The sequence below is a fragment of the Oncorhynchus gorbuscha genome, linkage group LG06 (assembly GCF_021184085.1).
Source record: "Oncorhynchus gorbuscha isolate QuinsamMale2020 ecotype Even-year linkage group LG06, OgorEven_v1.0, whole genome shotgun sequence".
Classification (NCBI taxonomy): domain Eukaryota; kingdom Metazoa; phylum Chordata; class Actinopteri; order Salmoniformes; family Salmonidae; genus Oncorhynchus; species Oncorhynchus gorbuscha.
Genome location: NC_060178.1, coordinates 76877997 through 76894681, shown reverse-complemented (window position 1 = coordinate 76894681; position 16685 = coordinate 76877997). Strand labels below are relative to the sequence as shown.

Here is a 16685-nt window from a genome sequence, read left to right as displayed (position 1 = left end):
GCTAGGGGGCAGCATTTTCACTTTTGGATGAAATGCGTGCCCAGAGTAAACGGCCTCCTACTCTTTCCCAGATGGGAATATATACATAGTATTATTACTGGTGGATAGAAAACACTCTGAAGTTTCTAAAACTGTTTGAATTAAGTCTGTGAGTATAACAGAACTCATATGGCAGACAAGAACCTGAGAAGAAATCCAAACAGGAAGTGAGAACTCAATTTAGAAAACAGTGCCATTTGAAGTCCAGCTTAGATATGGATGTTTATGCACTTCCTAGGGCTTCCACAAGATGTCACCGTCTTTAGATTCTGGTTGTATGATTCTACTATAAAGGAGGGGCTCATAATAGCTCTTTGAGTGGGTGGTCAGGCAGAAAGCCTCGGTTTCAATGCGCGCAGTCACGAGAGAGTGTTCTTGCGTTCCAATGGGTTTCTTCAGACAATGAAATTCTCCAGTTGGAACCTTATTGCTGATTAATGCTTAAAACATCCTAAATATGGATTGCATACATCATTTGACTTGTTTCTACGACCTGTAACGGAACTTTTTGAGTTTTTGTCTGGAGGAATTGCTCATGCTTTTTGAGGATTGAATGCTGGGCTGAACAAGTTAATAACAAGTGGCTAAATGATGGGCTTTATGGAACTTTATGGAACAAATCAGTCATTTATTGTCGAACTAGGATTCCTGGAATTGCCTTCTGATGAAGATATTCAAAGGTAAGTGAATATTTCTAGTGTTTTTTGCAGCTTCTGTTGACGCCAAAATGGCGGCTATTTCTTTGGGTTCTGAGCGCCGTTCTCAGATTATATTTTCCTGTAAAGTTTTTTATTTTTATCTGACACAGCGGTTGCATAGAGGATACGTTTATCTTTAATTCTGTGAATAACACTTGCATATTTTATCAATGTTTATTGTGAGTATTTCTGCAAAATCACTGGATGTTTTGGAATCAAAACATTACTGCACGTAACGCGCCAATGTAAACTGAGTTTTTTATACATATATACAGTGGGGCAAAAAAGTATTTAGTCAGCCACCAATTGTGCAAGTTCTCCCACTTAACTTTGTTATATACCATTTGTTGGCAATGACAGAGGTCAAAACGTTTTCTGTAAGTCTTCACAAGGTTTTCACACACACTTGCTGGTATTTTGGACCATTCCTCCATGCAGATCTCCTCTAGAGCAGTGATGTTTTGGGGCTGTTGCTGGGCAACACGGACTTTCAACTCCCTCCAAAGATTTTCTAGGGGTTGAGTGAGATCTGGAGACTGACTAGGCCACTCCAGGACCTTGAAATGCTTCTTACAAAGCCACTCCTTCGTTGCCTGGGCGGTGTATTTGGGATCATTGTCATGCTGAAAGACCCAGCCACGTTTCATCTTCAATGCCCTTGCTGATGGAAGGAGGTTTGCACTCAAAATCTCACGATACATGGCCCCATTCATTCTTTCCTTTACACGGATCAGTCGTCCTGGTCCCTTTGCAGAAAAACAGCCCCAAAGCATGATGTTTCCACCCCCATGCTTCACAGTAGGTTTGGTGTTCTTTGGATGCAACTCAGCATTCTTTGTCCTCCAAACACAACGAGTTGAGTTTTTACCAAAAAGTTATATTTTGGTTTCATCTGACCATATGACATTCTCCCAATCTTCTCCTGGATCATCCAAATGCTTTCTAGCAAACTTCAGACGGACCTGGACATGTACAGGCTTAAGCAGGGGGACACGTCTGGCACTGCATGATTTGAGTCCCTGACGGCGTAGTGTGTTACTGATGGTACGCTTTGTTACTTTGGTCCCAGCTCTCTGCAGGTCATTCACTAGGTTCCCTCGTGTGGTTCTGGGATTTTTGCTCACCGTTCTTGTGATCATTTTGACTCCACGGGTGAGATCTTGCGTGGAGCCCCAGATCTAGGGAGATTATTAGTGGTCTTGAATGTCTTCCATTTCCTAATAATTGCTCCCACAGTTGATTTCTTCAAACCAAGCTGCTTACCTATTGCAGATTCAGTCTTCCCAGCCTGGTGCAGGTCTACAATTTTGTTTCTGGTGTCCTTTGACAGCTCTTTGGTCTTGGTCATAGTGGAGTTTGGAGTGTGACTGTTTGAGGTTGTGGACAGGTATCCTTTATACTGATAAGTTCAAACAGGTGCCATTAATACGGGTAACGAGTGGATGACAGAGTAGCCTCTTAAAGAAGAAGTTACAGGTCTGTGAGAGCCAGAAATCTTGCTTGTTTGTAGGTGACCAAATACTTATTTTCCAACATAATTTGCAAATAAATTCATTAAAAGTCCTACAAAGTGATTTTCTAGATTTTTTTTCTCATTTTGTCTGTCATAGTTAAAGTGTACCTATGATGAAAATGACAGGCCTCATCTCATCTTTTTAAGTGGGAGTACTTGCACAATTGGTGGCTGACTAAATACTTTTTTCCCCCACTGTATGTATGTATGTATATATATATATATTATTATATATTATTGAACAAAACACACAATACATGTATAACATGATGTCCTATGAGTGTCATCTGATGGAGATAATCAATGGCTTTTGTGACTGTGAAAAATGGCTGTGTGTGTCTTTGAATTTGGTGGTCATCTAACATAAATATATGTTGTGCTTTCGCTGTAAAACATTTAAAAAATCAGAAAAGATGGGTAAATGAACAAGATGTTTATCTTTCATTTGCTGAATTGGACTTGTGTGTGAAAGTTAAATATTTCTAAAGAATATTTTTTTTCAGCTGAATGGGAGGGGGTGTTCCCTTTAGGGAACTCCTTGTGCCCCCCTAGCCCCAGGTCAACATTCACAAGGCCGCAGGGCCAGACAGATTACCAGGACATGTACTTCGAGCATGTGCTGACCAACTGACAAATGTCTTCACTGACATTTTCAACCTCACCCTGTCTGAGTCTGTAATACCAACATGTTTCAAGTAGACCACCATAATCCCTGTACCCAAGAACAATAAGGTAACCTGCCTAAATGACTACTGACCCGTAGCACTCACATGTGTAGCCATGAAGTGTTTGAAAGTCTGGTCATGGCTCACCAACACCATTATCCCAAAAACCCTAGACCCACTCCAATTTGCATACTGCACCAACAGATCCACAGATGACTACAGCTCAGCCTTCAACACCATAGTGCCCTCAAAGCTCATCACAAAGCTAAGGACCCTGGGACTAAACACCTCCCTCTGCAACTGGATCCTGGACTTCCTGACGGGCCGCCCCCAGGTGGTAAAAGGTAGGTAACAACACATCCGCCACATTGATCCACAACACGGGTGCCCTTCAGGGGTGCGTGCTCAGTCCCCTCCTGTACTCCCTGTTCACTCATGACTCCACGGCCAGGCACGACTCCAACATCATCATTAAGTTTGCTGATGACAACAGTGCTAGGCCTGATCACAGACAACAATGAGACAACCTATAGGAAGAAGGTCAGACACCTGACCATGTGGTACAAGGACAACAACCTCTCCCTCAACGTGATCAAGACAAAGGAGATGATTGTGGCCTACAGGAAAAGGAGGACCGAGCACACCTCCATTCTCATCAACGTTGCTGTAGTGTAACATGTTGAGAGCTTCAAGTTCCTTGGCGTCCACATCACCAACAAACTAACATGGTCCAAGCACACCAAGACTGTCGTGAAGAGAGCACAACAAAACCTATTCCCCCTCAGGAGTAGAGGTCGACCGATTAATCGGAATGGCCGATTAATTAGGGCCAATTTTCAAGTTTTCATAACAATCGGAAGTCGGTATTTTTGGGCGCCGATTTGCCGATTTTTATTTTATTTTTTATTTTATTTTTATACCTTTTTATTTAACTAGGCAAGTCAGTTAAGAACACACTTATTTTCAGTGACGGCCTAGGAACGGTGGGTTAACTGCCTCGTTCAGGGGCAGAACGACAGATTTTCACCTTGTCAGCTCGGGGGATCCAATCTTGCAACCTTACAGTTAACTAGTCCAACGCAATAACGACCTGCCTGTCTCTCGTTGCACTCCACAAGGAGACTGCCTGTTATGCGAATGCAGTAAGCCAAGGTAAATTGCTAGCTAGCATTAAATTTGTCTTAGCTAAGTTTTAGAAATTGTTTTGTCTGGATGTTAGATTGCAAAAACTGGATAAATCAATCATAATCACTAGTTAACTACACATGGTTGATGATATTACTAGATATTATCTAGCGTGTCCTGCGTTGCATATAGTCTGACTGAGCATATAAGCATCTAAATATCTGACTGAGCGGTGGTAGGCAGAAGCAGGCGCGTAAACATTCATTCAAACAACACTTTTGTGCGTTTTGTCAGCAGCTCTTCGTTGTGCGTCAAGCATTGCGCTGTTTATGACTTGAAGCCTATCAACTCCCGAGATAAGGCTGGTGTAACCGAAGTGAAATGGCTAGCTAGTTAGCGAGCGCTAATACCGTTTCAAACGTCACTCGCTCTGAGCCTTCTAGTAGTTGTTCCCCTTGCTCTGCATGGGTAACGCTGCTTCGATGGTGGCTGTTGTCATTGTGTTGCTGGTTTGAGCCCAGAGAGGAGCGAGGAGAGGGACGGAAGCTACACTGTTACACTGACAATACTAAAGTGCCTATAAGAACATCCAATAGTCAAAGGTTAATGAAATACAAATGGTGTAGAGGAAAATAGTCCTATAATTCCTATAATAACTACAACCTAAAACTTCTTACCTGGGAATATTGAAGACTCATTTTAAAAGGAACCACCAGCTTTCATATGTTCTCATGTTCTGAGCAAGGAACTGAAACATTAGCCTCTTACATATTGCACTTACTTTCTTCTCCAACACTTTGTTTTTGCATTATTTAACCTGTTACTCCTACCCCCTACTTTTTCGAACATTCTGTTAAAAATTGTGCAACATTTCAGCGCCCTGCTGCTCATGCCAGGAATATAGTATATGCATAGGATTAGTATGTGTGGATAGAAAACACTCAGACGTTTATAAAACTGGTTAAATCACGGCTGTGACTATAACAGAACGTGCATTTCATCGAAAAGCGCAGGAAAATCTGAAAATTGGAAAATATATCAATGCGCCACTTGCATGTATTGTCTATGGGAAAGCGAATTACCTGGAGCCGAGATTGCAATTCCTACAGCTTCCACACGATGTCAACAGTCTTGTCATTTGCCTAGGCTTTGTTTCTTAGTCAAACGAAGAAGAGACAGCCCATTTCTTCAGGTCTCGGACCGGATATTTTGGTTGAGATTTACCCGGACATTATTTCCAGACGTACCCCTATAGAATATACATCGCCTCGTGATCAATTTGATCGCTTATTAACGTTCACTAATACCTAAAGTTGCATTACAAAAGTATTTCAAAGTGTTTTGTGAAAGTTTATCGTCAACTTTTTTTATTTAAAAAAATGACGTTACGTTATAAGACGATATTTTTTTAGTTTATCACACAGTCTTCATAGATCGATATCTAGGCTATATATGGACCGATTTAATCGAAAAAAAGACCCAATAGTGATTATGGGACATCTAGGAGTGCCAACAAAGAAGATGGTCAAAGGTAATGAATGTTTTATATTTTATTTGTGCGGTTTGTGTAGCGCCGACTATGCTAATTATTTTGTTTACGTCCCCTGCGGGTCTTTTGGGGTGTTACATGCTATCAGATAATAGCTTCTCATGCTTTCGCCGAAAAGCATTTTAAAAATCTGACTTGTTGCCTGGATTCACAACGAGTGTAGCTTTAATTCAATACCCTGCATGTGTATTTTAATGAACGTTTGAGTTTTAACTAGTACTATTAGCATTTAGCGTAGCGCATTTGCATTTCCAGATGTCTAGATGGGACGCCTGCGTGTCAGGTAGGAGCAAGAGGTTAAACCAAATTGAACATGTTTCATTATTTACTTGAGGCTAAATGGATTGTTTTGATGTATTATATTAAGTTAAAATAAGTGTTCATTCAGTATTGTTGTAATTGTCATTATTACAAATGTAAAAAAATTAAATCGGCCAATTAATCAGCTTATTTGGTCCTCCAATAATTGGTATCGGCGTTGAAAAATCATAATCGGTCGACCTCTACTCAGGAGACTGAAAAGATTTGGCATGGGTCCGCAGATCCTCAAAAGGTTTTACAGCTGCACTATCGAGAGCATCCAGAAGGGTTTCATCACTGTCTGGTACGGCAACTGCTCGGCCTCCGACTACAGTGCGTATGGCCCAGTACATCACTGGGGCCAAGCTTTCTACCATCCAGGACCTCTGTACCAGGCGGTGTCAGAGGAAGGCCCTAAAAATTGTCAAAGACTCCAGCCACACTAGTCATACTGTTCTCTCCGCTACCGCACAGCAAGCGGTACCAGAGCGCCAAGTATATGTCCAAGAGGCTTCTAAATAGCATCTACCTCCAACCCATAAGTCTCCTGAACAGCTAATCAAATGGCTTCACAAACTACTTGCATTGCCCCCCCCCCCCCCCCCCCACGCTTCTGCTACTCTCTGTTATTATCTATGCATAGTCACTTCAATGACTCTACCTACATGTACATGTTACCTCGACACCTGTGCCCCCGCACATTGACTCTGTACCGGTACCCCCCTGTATATAGCCCCACTATTGTTATTTACTGGTGCTCTTTAATTGTTTGTTATTCTTATCTCTTTTTTCTCTTATAACTGCATTGTTGGTTAAGGTCTTGTATGTCACATTTCCCTGTAAGGTCTACCTGCACCTGTTGTATTCGGCGCATGTGACAAATAACATTTGACTTGATTTTGATTTGATTTGAAAAGCCATGGTAACGATCATCATGTCTCAATCAAACTAGAGATGGATGATCATGAGATATGTCAGATTACATCACGAAACTTGTCAAGTCAACACCAATCCCTATTACTAGCCACTCTATGGACCTAATTGACCTTTTAAGGACATGACTTTTGACACATTCATTTTGGTGGGAATTCTCAAGGGCCCATGGGTGTTTTTTCTGGTTTCATGTTATAGTTATGGAGCGTGAGAACAGATGTATTATCTCTTAGCCCTCAGAGGATGAATGGTCCCACATGCACCGTAGATAGCTGTATCATCCCCTAGTCGGTGTACAGTTCTCTTATCTGTATTGACTCACATGTTCGGGACATATACTGCAGAATCAAGGCTTGTTACACACACACACACAAAGTCATCTCAGCATTGATTTACACTACCAGCCAAAAGCTTTATAACACCTACTCATTCATAGTTTTTTCTTTATTTTTACTATTTTCTACATTGTGGAATAATAATGAAGATATCAAAAACTAATGTAATAACACATATGGAATAATGTAGTAACCCAAAAAGGTCTAAACAAATCCAAATATATTTTATATTTGAAATTCTTCAAATAGCTACCCTTTGCCTTGATGACAGCTTTGCACACTCTTGGCATTCTCTCAACAAGCTTCAAAAGGTAGTCACCTGGAATGCATTGTTAATTTGTGGAATTTATTTTCTTCTTAATGCTTGGGGGCGGGGTGGGTATACAGAAGACAGCTCTATTTGGTAAAATACCAAGTTCAATTTATGGCAAGAACAGCTCAAATAAGCAAAGAGAAACAACAGTCCATCATTACATTAAGACATGAAGGTCAGTCAATACAGAACATTGCAAAAACCATCAAGCGCTATGATTTTATTCTCTGAGGCTGATTGCATGCGCAGACCAGCTGGCTGGTGTATTTACGGACATATTCAATCACTCCCTATCCCAGTCTGCTGTCCCCACATGCTTCAAGATGGCCACCACTGTTCCTGCACCTAAGAAGGAAGAGATAACTGAACTAAATTACTACAGCCCCGTAGCACTCACTTCTGTCATCATGAAGTACTTTGAGATACTATTCAAGCATCATATCACCTCCAACCTTACAGGGTACCCAACACCCACTTCAGTTTGCATTCCGTCCTAACAGGTCCACAGATGATGCAATCACCATCACACTGCCCTATCCCATCTGGACAAGAGGAATACCTATGTAAGAATGCTGTTAATAGGGCCTCCCGGGTGGCACAGTGGTTAAGGGCGCTGTACTGCAGTGCCAGCTGTACCACCAGAGTCCCTGGGTTCGCGCCCAGGCTCTGTCGTAACCGGCCGCGACCGGGAGGTCCGTGGGGCGATGCACAATTGGCCTGGCGTCGTCCGGGTTAGGGAGGGCTTGGTCAGTAGGGAGTGTAGTAGTGTCCTTGTCTCATCGCGCTCCAGCGACTCCTGTGGCGGGCCGGGCGCAGTGCCCGCTAACCAAGGTTGCCAGGTGCATGGTGTACCCTCCGACACATTGGTGCGGCTGGCTTCCGGGTTGGATGCACGCTGTGTTAAGAAGCAGTACGGCTGGTTGGGTTGTGTCTCTCATACGGGAGCCCATACGGGAGTTGTAGCGATGAGACAAGATAGTAGCTACTACAACAATTGGATACCACAAAATTGGGGAGAAAAAGGAAAAAAAGAATGCTGTTCGTTGACTAAAGCTCAGCATTACACCCTCGAAGCTCATCATCAAGCTGGAGGCCCCGGGCCTCAACCCCGCCCTGTGCAATTGGGTCCTGGACCAGGTGGTGAAGGAAACCAGGTGGTGAAGGAAACAACATCTCCACCTCGCTGGCCCCCTCCTGTACTCCCTGCTCAACCATGGCTGCGTTGCCATACACGCCTCCAACTCCATCATCAAGTTTACTGACTGGGCTTGATTACCAACGATGACGAGGTGAGGGCACTCAGAGTGTGGTGTCAGGAAAACAAACTCAACAAAACAAAGGAGATAGTCGTGGACTTCAGGAAGCGCACCCCTCCCCCCTATCCACACCGAATGGAACGTTTTTTAAGTTCCTCGGCGTACACATCAACTACAAACTGAAATGGTCCACCCACACAGACAGTGTGGAGGCTGAAGACTAACTTTTACAGATCCACAATCGAGAGCATCCTGTCGGGCTGTATCACAGCCTGGTACGGCAACTGCTCCGCCCTCAACCGCAAGGATCTCCAGAGGGTAGTGCGATCTGCACAACGCATCACTGGGGGTAAACTACCTGCCATGCATGACACCTACAGCACCCGATGTCACAGGAAGACAAAAAAGATCAAAGATCCAGAATCCAGAAGGCGAGGTCAGTACAGAGACTGAAGAACAGCTTCTATTTCAAGGCCATCAGACTGCTAAACAGCAATCACTAACTCAGAGGCTGCTGCCTATATGGAGACCCAATCACTGTCCACTTTAACAAATGGATCACTAATCACTTTAAATAATGTCACCTTAATAATGTTTACATATCTTACATTACTCATATAATATGTATATACTGCATTTTATACCATCTATTGCACCTTGCCTATGCCGCTCGGCCATCGCTCATCCATATATTTATATGTACATATTCTCATTCACCCCTTTTAGATGTGTGTGTATTAGGCAGTTGTTGGGGAACTGTTAGATTACTTGTTAGATATTACTGCACTGTCCAAACCAGAAGCACTTCACTACACTCGCATTATCTCAAACTTTGTGTTTTTTGGTTCGAACCACCATGTCTTTGTGAGTCGCGGTGCCGGTGAATGGATGATCTCTGCATGTGTATTTCCCACCGTAAAGTATGGAGGAGGTGTTATGGTGTGGGGGTGCTTTGCTGGTGACACTGTCTCTGATATATTTAGAATTCAAGGCACACTTAACCAGCATGGCTACCACAGCATTCCGCAGCGTTCCGCATCCCATCTGGTTTGGGCTTAGTGGGACTATCATTTGTTTTTCAACAGAACAATAACCCAACACACCTCCCGGCTGTGTAAGGGCTATTTTACCAAGAAGGAGAGTGGAGTACACAATCAGATGACCTATCCTCCAACCCCAACCAAATTGAGATGGTTTGGGATGAATCGGACTGCAGCGTGAAGGAAAAGCAGCCAACAAATGCTCAGCATATGTGGGAACTTCTTCAAGAATGTTGAGAAATCATTCCAGGTGAAGCTGGGTGAGAGAATGCCAAGAGTGTGCAAAGCTGTCATCAAATGCAAAGGTTGGCTATTTGAAGAATCTCAAATATAAAATATATTTTGAGTTGTTTAAAACCTTTTTGGTTACTACATGATTCCATGTTTTATTTCGTAGTTTTGATGTTTTTACTATTATTCTACAAAGTAAAAAATATTACAAATAAAGAAAAACCCTTGACTGAGTAGGTGTTCTAAAACTTTTGACCGGTAGTGTATGTGTTGTTGACCCAACTGATGTGGTGTGGTAGTAGATGGCACACACTGTAATGTGTTTTGAGCATATGGGAGAAGAAAGAAAAAAAATTGCTATTTATACAATGGTTTGGAATTCCTATTGTTAGATCCTATCCTGCCCATGATATACTACACAACATACACATGGCCAGTACATTCATAAAAGTGCCATTGTTTACATCAACTTTTTAAAAATGTATTTATTTAACCTTTATTTATTATTTATTAAGTCAGTTAAGAAAAAATCTTATAAACAATGACCCCGTCCGAACACGAATAATTTTGCACACCCAATTTTTCAGTTTTTGATTTGTTAAAAAAGTTTGAAATATCCAATAAATGTCGTTCCACTTCATGATTGTGTCCCACTTGTTGTTGATTCTTCACAAAAAAATAACATTTTATATCTTTATGTTTGAAGCCTGAAATGTGTCAAAAGGTTGCAAAGTTCAAGGGGGCCGAATACTTTCGCAAGGCACTGTATATAGGACAGGTAATCAAGGAGGTGATGGAGTCCAGGTGAGTGTTATAATGCGCTGATGCACGTACCAATGGTGACAGGTGTGCGCCATAACGAGCACCCTTGTGACCTAGAGGCCGGAGAGGGAGCACACATGACAGTACTCCTTCCCCGAAATGACGATCCCGGGGATCAGGAGCGGACACCTCTGCTAAGGCGCGGGAACCTGTCGATCCAGCTGAGGCGCGGGAGCATGGCGACCTAGAGCGCCGGAGAGAGAGCATACGTGACAGTACCCCCTCCCTTGCACGTTCGGCTCCATCCGGAGGACGCCAACCACAGGGACGTTCCCGGGGATCAGGAGCGGACCGGTTGCCTCCGCTTAGGCTCAGAAACCTGATGAACCGGCTGAGGCGTGAGAGCCTAATGAGCTGGCTGAGACCTCCCCGGTTGCCTCGGTTGAGGCACGGGAACCTGTCGAGTCCGCCGAGGCATGGGGAGCCTGTCGAGTCCGCCGAGGCATGGGGAGCCTGTCGAGTCCGCCGAGGCATGGGGAGCCTGTCGAGTCCGCCGAGGCATGGGGAGCCTGACGAGTCCGCCGTGTCATGGGGAGCCTGACGAGTCCGCCGAGGCATGGGGAGCCTGTCGAGTCCGCCGAGGCATGGGGAGCCTGTCGAGTCCGCCGAGGCCTGGGGAGCCTGTCGAGCCCGCCGAGGCATGGGGAGCCTGTCGAGTCCGCCGAGGCATGGGGAGCCTGACGAGTCCGCCGTGTCATGGGGAGCCTGACGAGTCCGCCGAGGCATGGGGAGCCTGCCGAGTCCGCCGAGGCCTGGGGAGCCTGTCGAGTCCGCCGAGGCCTGGGGAGCCTGTCGAGCCCGCCGAGGCCTGGGGAGCCTGACGAGCCAGCCGAGGCCTGGAGAGCCTGACAAGCCCGCCGAAGCATCCCAGGTAGCTCCGATTATGACACCCGGACCCGACATCGCCTCCAAAACAAAACAACAAAAAACTCCCTGATGCTTCCCTTTGGTGAGGCGTCATTCTGTAACGATGTATGCTGAGAGTCGGGAAGCAATCTCAGGGAGTGAGTGTTTTTGTATTATGTTTAATTTATTTATTAAAACACTCTCACTCTCTGAATTTGCTTCCCGACTCTCAGCGCACATCGTTACAATGCCACTTGGCTTCACCTCATGGCTATGACCACATCACAGCAATGATAAAAATGTCATAACACGTGGCCTATCCTGTATTATTGCTTAAATTAATCATAACTATTGTTATTAATACTTGATAGTCTGTGTACAGCCTTTCCTATGGGTATGTTTACATTGACTTGCTCAAAGCCTTTGTATAAAAATAAAATTACAAATTAAAACCTTTATCCTGTTATTTCAGTACATTATGTGTATATATTATACATTATATGTACAACACCTGCATGCATTTCAGTATTACATTTTTGCATTGTGGCTGTAGCTTACAAACTTGTCCTTGATTAAATTAAACATGTTACATGTTTGGTTGCAGCTGGGTCATTTTTTAATTGTGGTGGCATTTGGTCATGGCATTTTGGAAAAAAACTAACTTTTCTAAAATATATTTTTTATTGAAATGTATTCGTGTATGTCATTCCATTCTAAATCAACCAATATGGCAGCTTTAATGATTTTAAATTATTTTTGACATTGTGCCACCAGCAGAAGTAGTAATGATGGTAACACAGCGGGTTACCACTGATCTGATTTAAATCCTGCCCAAAGTTGCTCTGGGCGGAAGATGAAAAGGGATAAGAGAGTAAGAGAAAGATTTAGACATGAAAGATAAGCAGAGGAGACAAAGAAGATAAAAGGGCAAGAACAGAAATGAGAAAAGAAAGAGTTTGAACGGTAGGGAGGAAGAAGGGTGGTCTTGTGAACCAGCCTTATCACTTAGACAAAACAGACTGGTGAAAATAAATATCAGGCTGGTTCTACGAGGCGAAAAGAAAATTGGGTGCTCCAAAACATTACACTGACCCTCTTCCGCAGGTTGTAAGTGAGCAGCAGGTTCCGTGAAAAGTGGTTAGAGAAGGCCGTGTAGAACTCCAGAACCTTCTGCAGGGCGTCCCGTTTGATGACATGGAGATCACAGTAGGTCAGGGCACGCACGTTGGCACAAGCCTGGGTCAGGGTCACCTCCTTCCAGAACACATCCCCAAACACGTCCCCCTTACCTGCAAAGAGAGAGAGAGCACCGATTTAAGATATTACTTCTAAGATCTAACAGATTTTCCATCTGAGATTTACTTCTGAATTATTATTTTAAATATGATTTCAGAAATATTGTTTTACCTGCAGAGAGAAAAGCAGCTAAGATTATCTTTATAACGGAAACCTAACAATGATTAGTTTATCCCAGTGTGAATTTGCCTGAGATGTGAAGACTTGTGTTTGTGCCCTTAGCTAATGCTTAGACTCAGCTAATGCTTAGACTCAGCTAATGCTTAGACTCAGCTAATGCTTAGACTCAGCTAATGCTTAGACTCAGCTAATGCTTAGACTCAGCTAATGCTTAGACTCAGCTAATGCTTAGACTCAGCTAATGCTTAGACTCAGCTAATGCTTAGACTCAGCTAATGCTTAGACTCAGCTAATGCTTAGACTCAGCTAATGCTTAGACTCAGCTAATGCTTAGACTCAGCAGAAAAACAAAGTCACATGGCACACAGGAAATCCTGGGTCAGACCTGTCAATCACACCAACAAAAGCCTGTTTGAACCCAATAACATTCTTGGCCAAAACACAAAACATGTTGATGAGAGTGAATTAACAATGACAAACCATAACCAGACGAGTGGAGGCTCCTTGGAGGAGGAAACTATACAAAATATGTTCACGTCACCAAATAATTGATTAAAACACACGGTTTTGCAATGATCTACATGGTGTAGCCAGAGGACAGCAAGTTTCCATCCTCCTCTGGGTACATTGACTTCAACACAACCTAGGAGGCGCATGGTTCTCACCCCCTTCCATAGACTTACACAGTAATTATGACAACTTCCAGATGACATCCTCCAACCTATCAGAGCTTTTGCAGCATGAACTGACATGTCCACCCAATCAAAGGATCAAAGAATGAATCTAGCACTGAAAGTATAAGCAACATCTGTGGCATTGTGTTCTGTGAAATAAATTCACATTTTAGAGGGGCTTTTTATTGTCCCCAGGACAAGGTGCACCTGTGTAATGATCGTACTGTTTAATCAGCTTCTTGATATGCCACACCTGTAAGGTGGATGGATTATCTTGGCAAAGGAGAAATGCTCACAAACAGGGATGTAAACAAATTTGTGCACAAAATTTGATAGTTTTTTTTGTGAGTTATGGAACATTTCTGGGATCTTTTATTTCAGCTCATGAAACATGGAACCAACACTTTAGTGCGTATATATTTTTTGTCCTCCCAACACTTTTGTCCCTCCCTCATCAACCTCCACTGACAGAGACACTATGTACATTTGTTCTGATCACTGCGTCTGGTTTCTGAGAGGATCCGATTTGTGATTCTATGAAATTGAACTTAAATGGATGAGCATATAAAAAAAGCGCAGACATAATTTCACGACACAATACCTAAATGTAAAGCTGTCCAAGTACTGATAATTTAAAATTAACTACAGTTGAAGACGGAAGTTTACATACACTTAGGTTCGAGTCATTAAAACTTGTTTTTCAACCACCCCACAAATTTCTTGTTAACAAACTATAGTTTTGGCAAGTCGGTTAGGACATCTACTTTGTGAATGACACAAGTCATTTTTCTAACAATTGTTTACAGACAGATTATTTCACTTATAACTAACTCACTGTATCACAATTCCAGTGGGTCAGAAGTTTACATTCACTAAGTTGACTATGCCTTTAAACAGCTTGGAAAATTCCAGAAAATTATGTCATGCTTTAGAAGGTTCTGATAGGCTAATTGACATCATTTGAGTCAATTGGAGGTGTACTTGTGGATGTATTTCAAGGCCTACCTTCAAACTCAGTGCCTCTTTGCTTGACTTCATGGGAAAATCAAAATAAATGAGCCAAGACTTCAGACAAAACAATTGTAGACCTCCACAAGTCTGGTTCATCCTTGGGAGCAATTTACAAATGCCTGAAGGTACCACGTTCATCTGTACAAACAATAGTACACAAGTCTAAACACAATGGGACCACGCAGCCGTCATACCGCTCAGGAAGGAGACGTGTTCTGTCTCCTAGAGATTAACATACTTTGGTGTGAAAAGTGCAAATCAATCCCAGAACAACAGCAAAGGACCTTGTGAAGATGCTGGAGGAAACAGGTACAAAATTATCTATATCCACAGTAAAACGAGTCCTATATCGACATAACCTGAAAGGCCGCTCAGCAAGGAAGAAGCCACTGCTCCAAAACCGCCATAAAAAAGCCATACTACGGTTTGCAACTGCACATGGGGACAAAGATTGTACTTTGTGGAGAAATGTCCTCTGGTCTGATGAATCAAAAATAGAATTGTTTGGCTATAATGACCATCATTATGTTTGGAGGAAAAAGGGGGAAGCTTGCAAGCCGAAGAACACCATCCCAAACGTGAAGCATGGGGGTGGCAGCATCATGTTGTGGGGGTGCTTTGCTGCAGGAGGGACTGGTGCACTTCACAAAATAGATGGCATCATAAGGCAGGAAAATCATGTAGATATATTGAAACAACATCTTAAGACATCAGTCAGGAAGTTAAAGCTTGGTCGCAAATGGGTCTTCCAAATGGACAATGACCCCAAGCATACTTCCAAAGTTGTAGCAAAATGGCTTTAAGGACAACAAAGTCAAGGTATTGGACCGCTATAGAAAATCTGTGGGCAGAACTGAAAAAGCGTGTGCGAGCAAGGAGGCCTACAAACCTGACTCAGTTACATCAGCTCTGTCAGAAGGAATGGGCCAAAATCCACCCTACTTACTGTAGAAGCTTGTGGAAGGCTACCTGAAACGTTTAACACAAGTTAAACAATTTAAAGGCAATGCTACCATATACTAATTGAGTGTATGTAAACTTCTGACCCACTGTGAATGTGATGAAAGAAATAAAAGCTGCAATGAATCATTCTCTACTATTATTCTGACATTTCACATTCTTAAAATAAAGTGGTGAACTTCGCTGACGTAAGACAGGGAACTTTTAATGTCAGGAATTGTGAAAAACTAAAACACTGCATGTAAACTTCTGACTTCAACTGTATAATATTAACTTTCATATCTTTGTTGAATGATTGAGAGTGAATGGGACAATGTTTGTCGCGGTGACTGCAAAAGATAAGAAAACCTTTGTTATATTACCTAATGTTGTTTTCCTACTTAGAACTCTCACAGATCTCATGCAATTGCACAAGACATGCATTAATTTACAAATGCATGAGCACACACAAACACCAGAACTGGGTTCAAATGTTATTTCAGGTATTTCAATTACTTTTCAATACATTTTAAAACAAGTATTCAGATAAACTTTATTTGGGAAAAACAACAAGTAGTTGAATATTGGAATGTATTTTGAAATGCACTCGGAAAGTATTTAAATACACTGACTCAAATACACTCGCATGAATTTAACCCACAATTTGGTTGACTATTTGGGTTTTACAAATAACCATTTTATATACTCAAATAAAAGTACTTGTTTTGGGCTGTGTATTTCAAAAGCCTTCAATACAAAGGAAAATATTGAAATAACAAATACACTTGTATTTGAACCCAGGTCTGGCACGAACACACACGTTTTGTTCTTCTCTCCTCATGGGGACAATCAAATTAATTTCCATTCAGAATTAAATTTAGGGTTAGGGTTAACCGTAACACCTAACCTTGACCCTAAACCAAACCACTAACACCTTACACTAATTGTAACCCTAAACCTAACCCCTAAGCTTAAAATAG

At 42.5% G+C, this 16685-nt stretch overlaps 1 protein-coding gene across 1 annotated transcript in view; it reads right to left on the bottom strand.

Annotated features, from left to right (window-relative positions):
- The window catches only part of LOC124038351 (potassium voltage-gated channel subfamily H member 1-like), a 99058-nt gene that overhangs the window by 23988 nt on the left and 58385 nt on the right, over window positions 1-16685 (bottom strand). The window contains exon 12 of the mRNA XM_046354128.1: window positions 12758-12954. Within this exon, the coding sequence (XP_046210084.1) occupies window positions 12758-12954 (197 nt within the window). The remainder of the gene's footprint in view (window positions 1-12757; window positions 12955-16685) is intronic.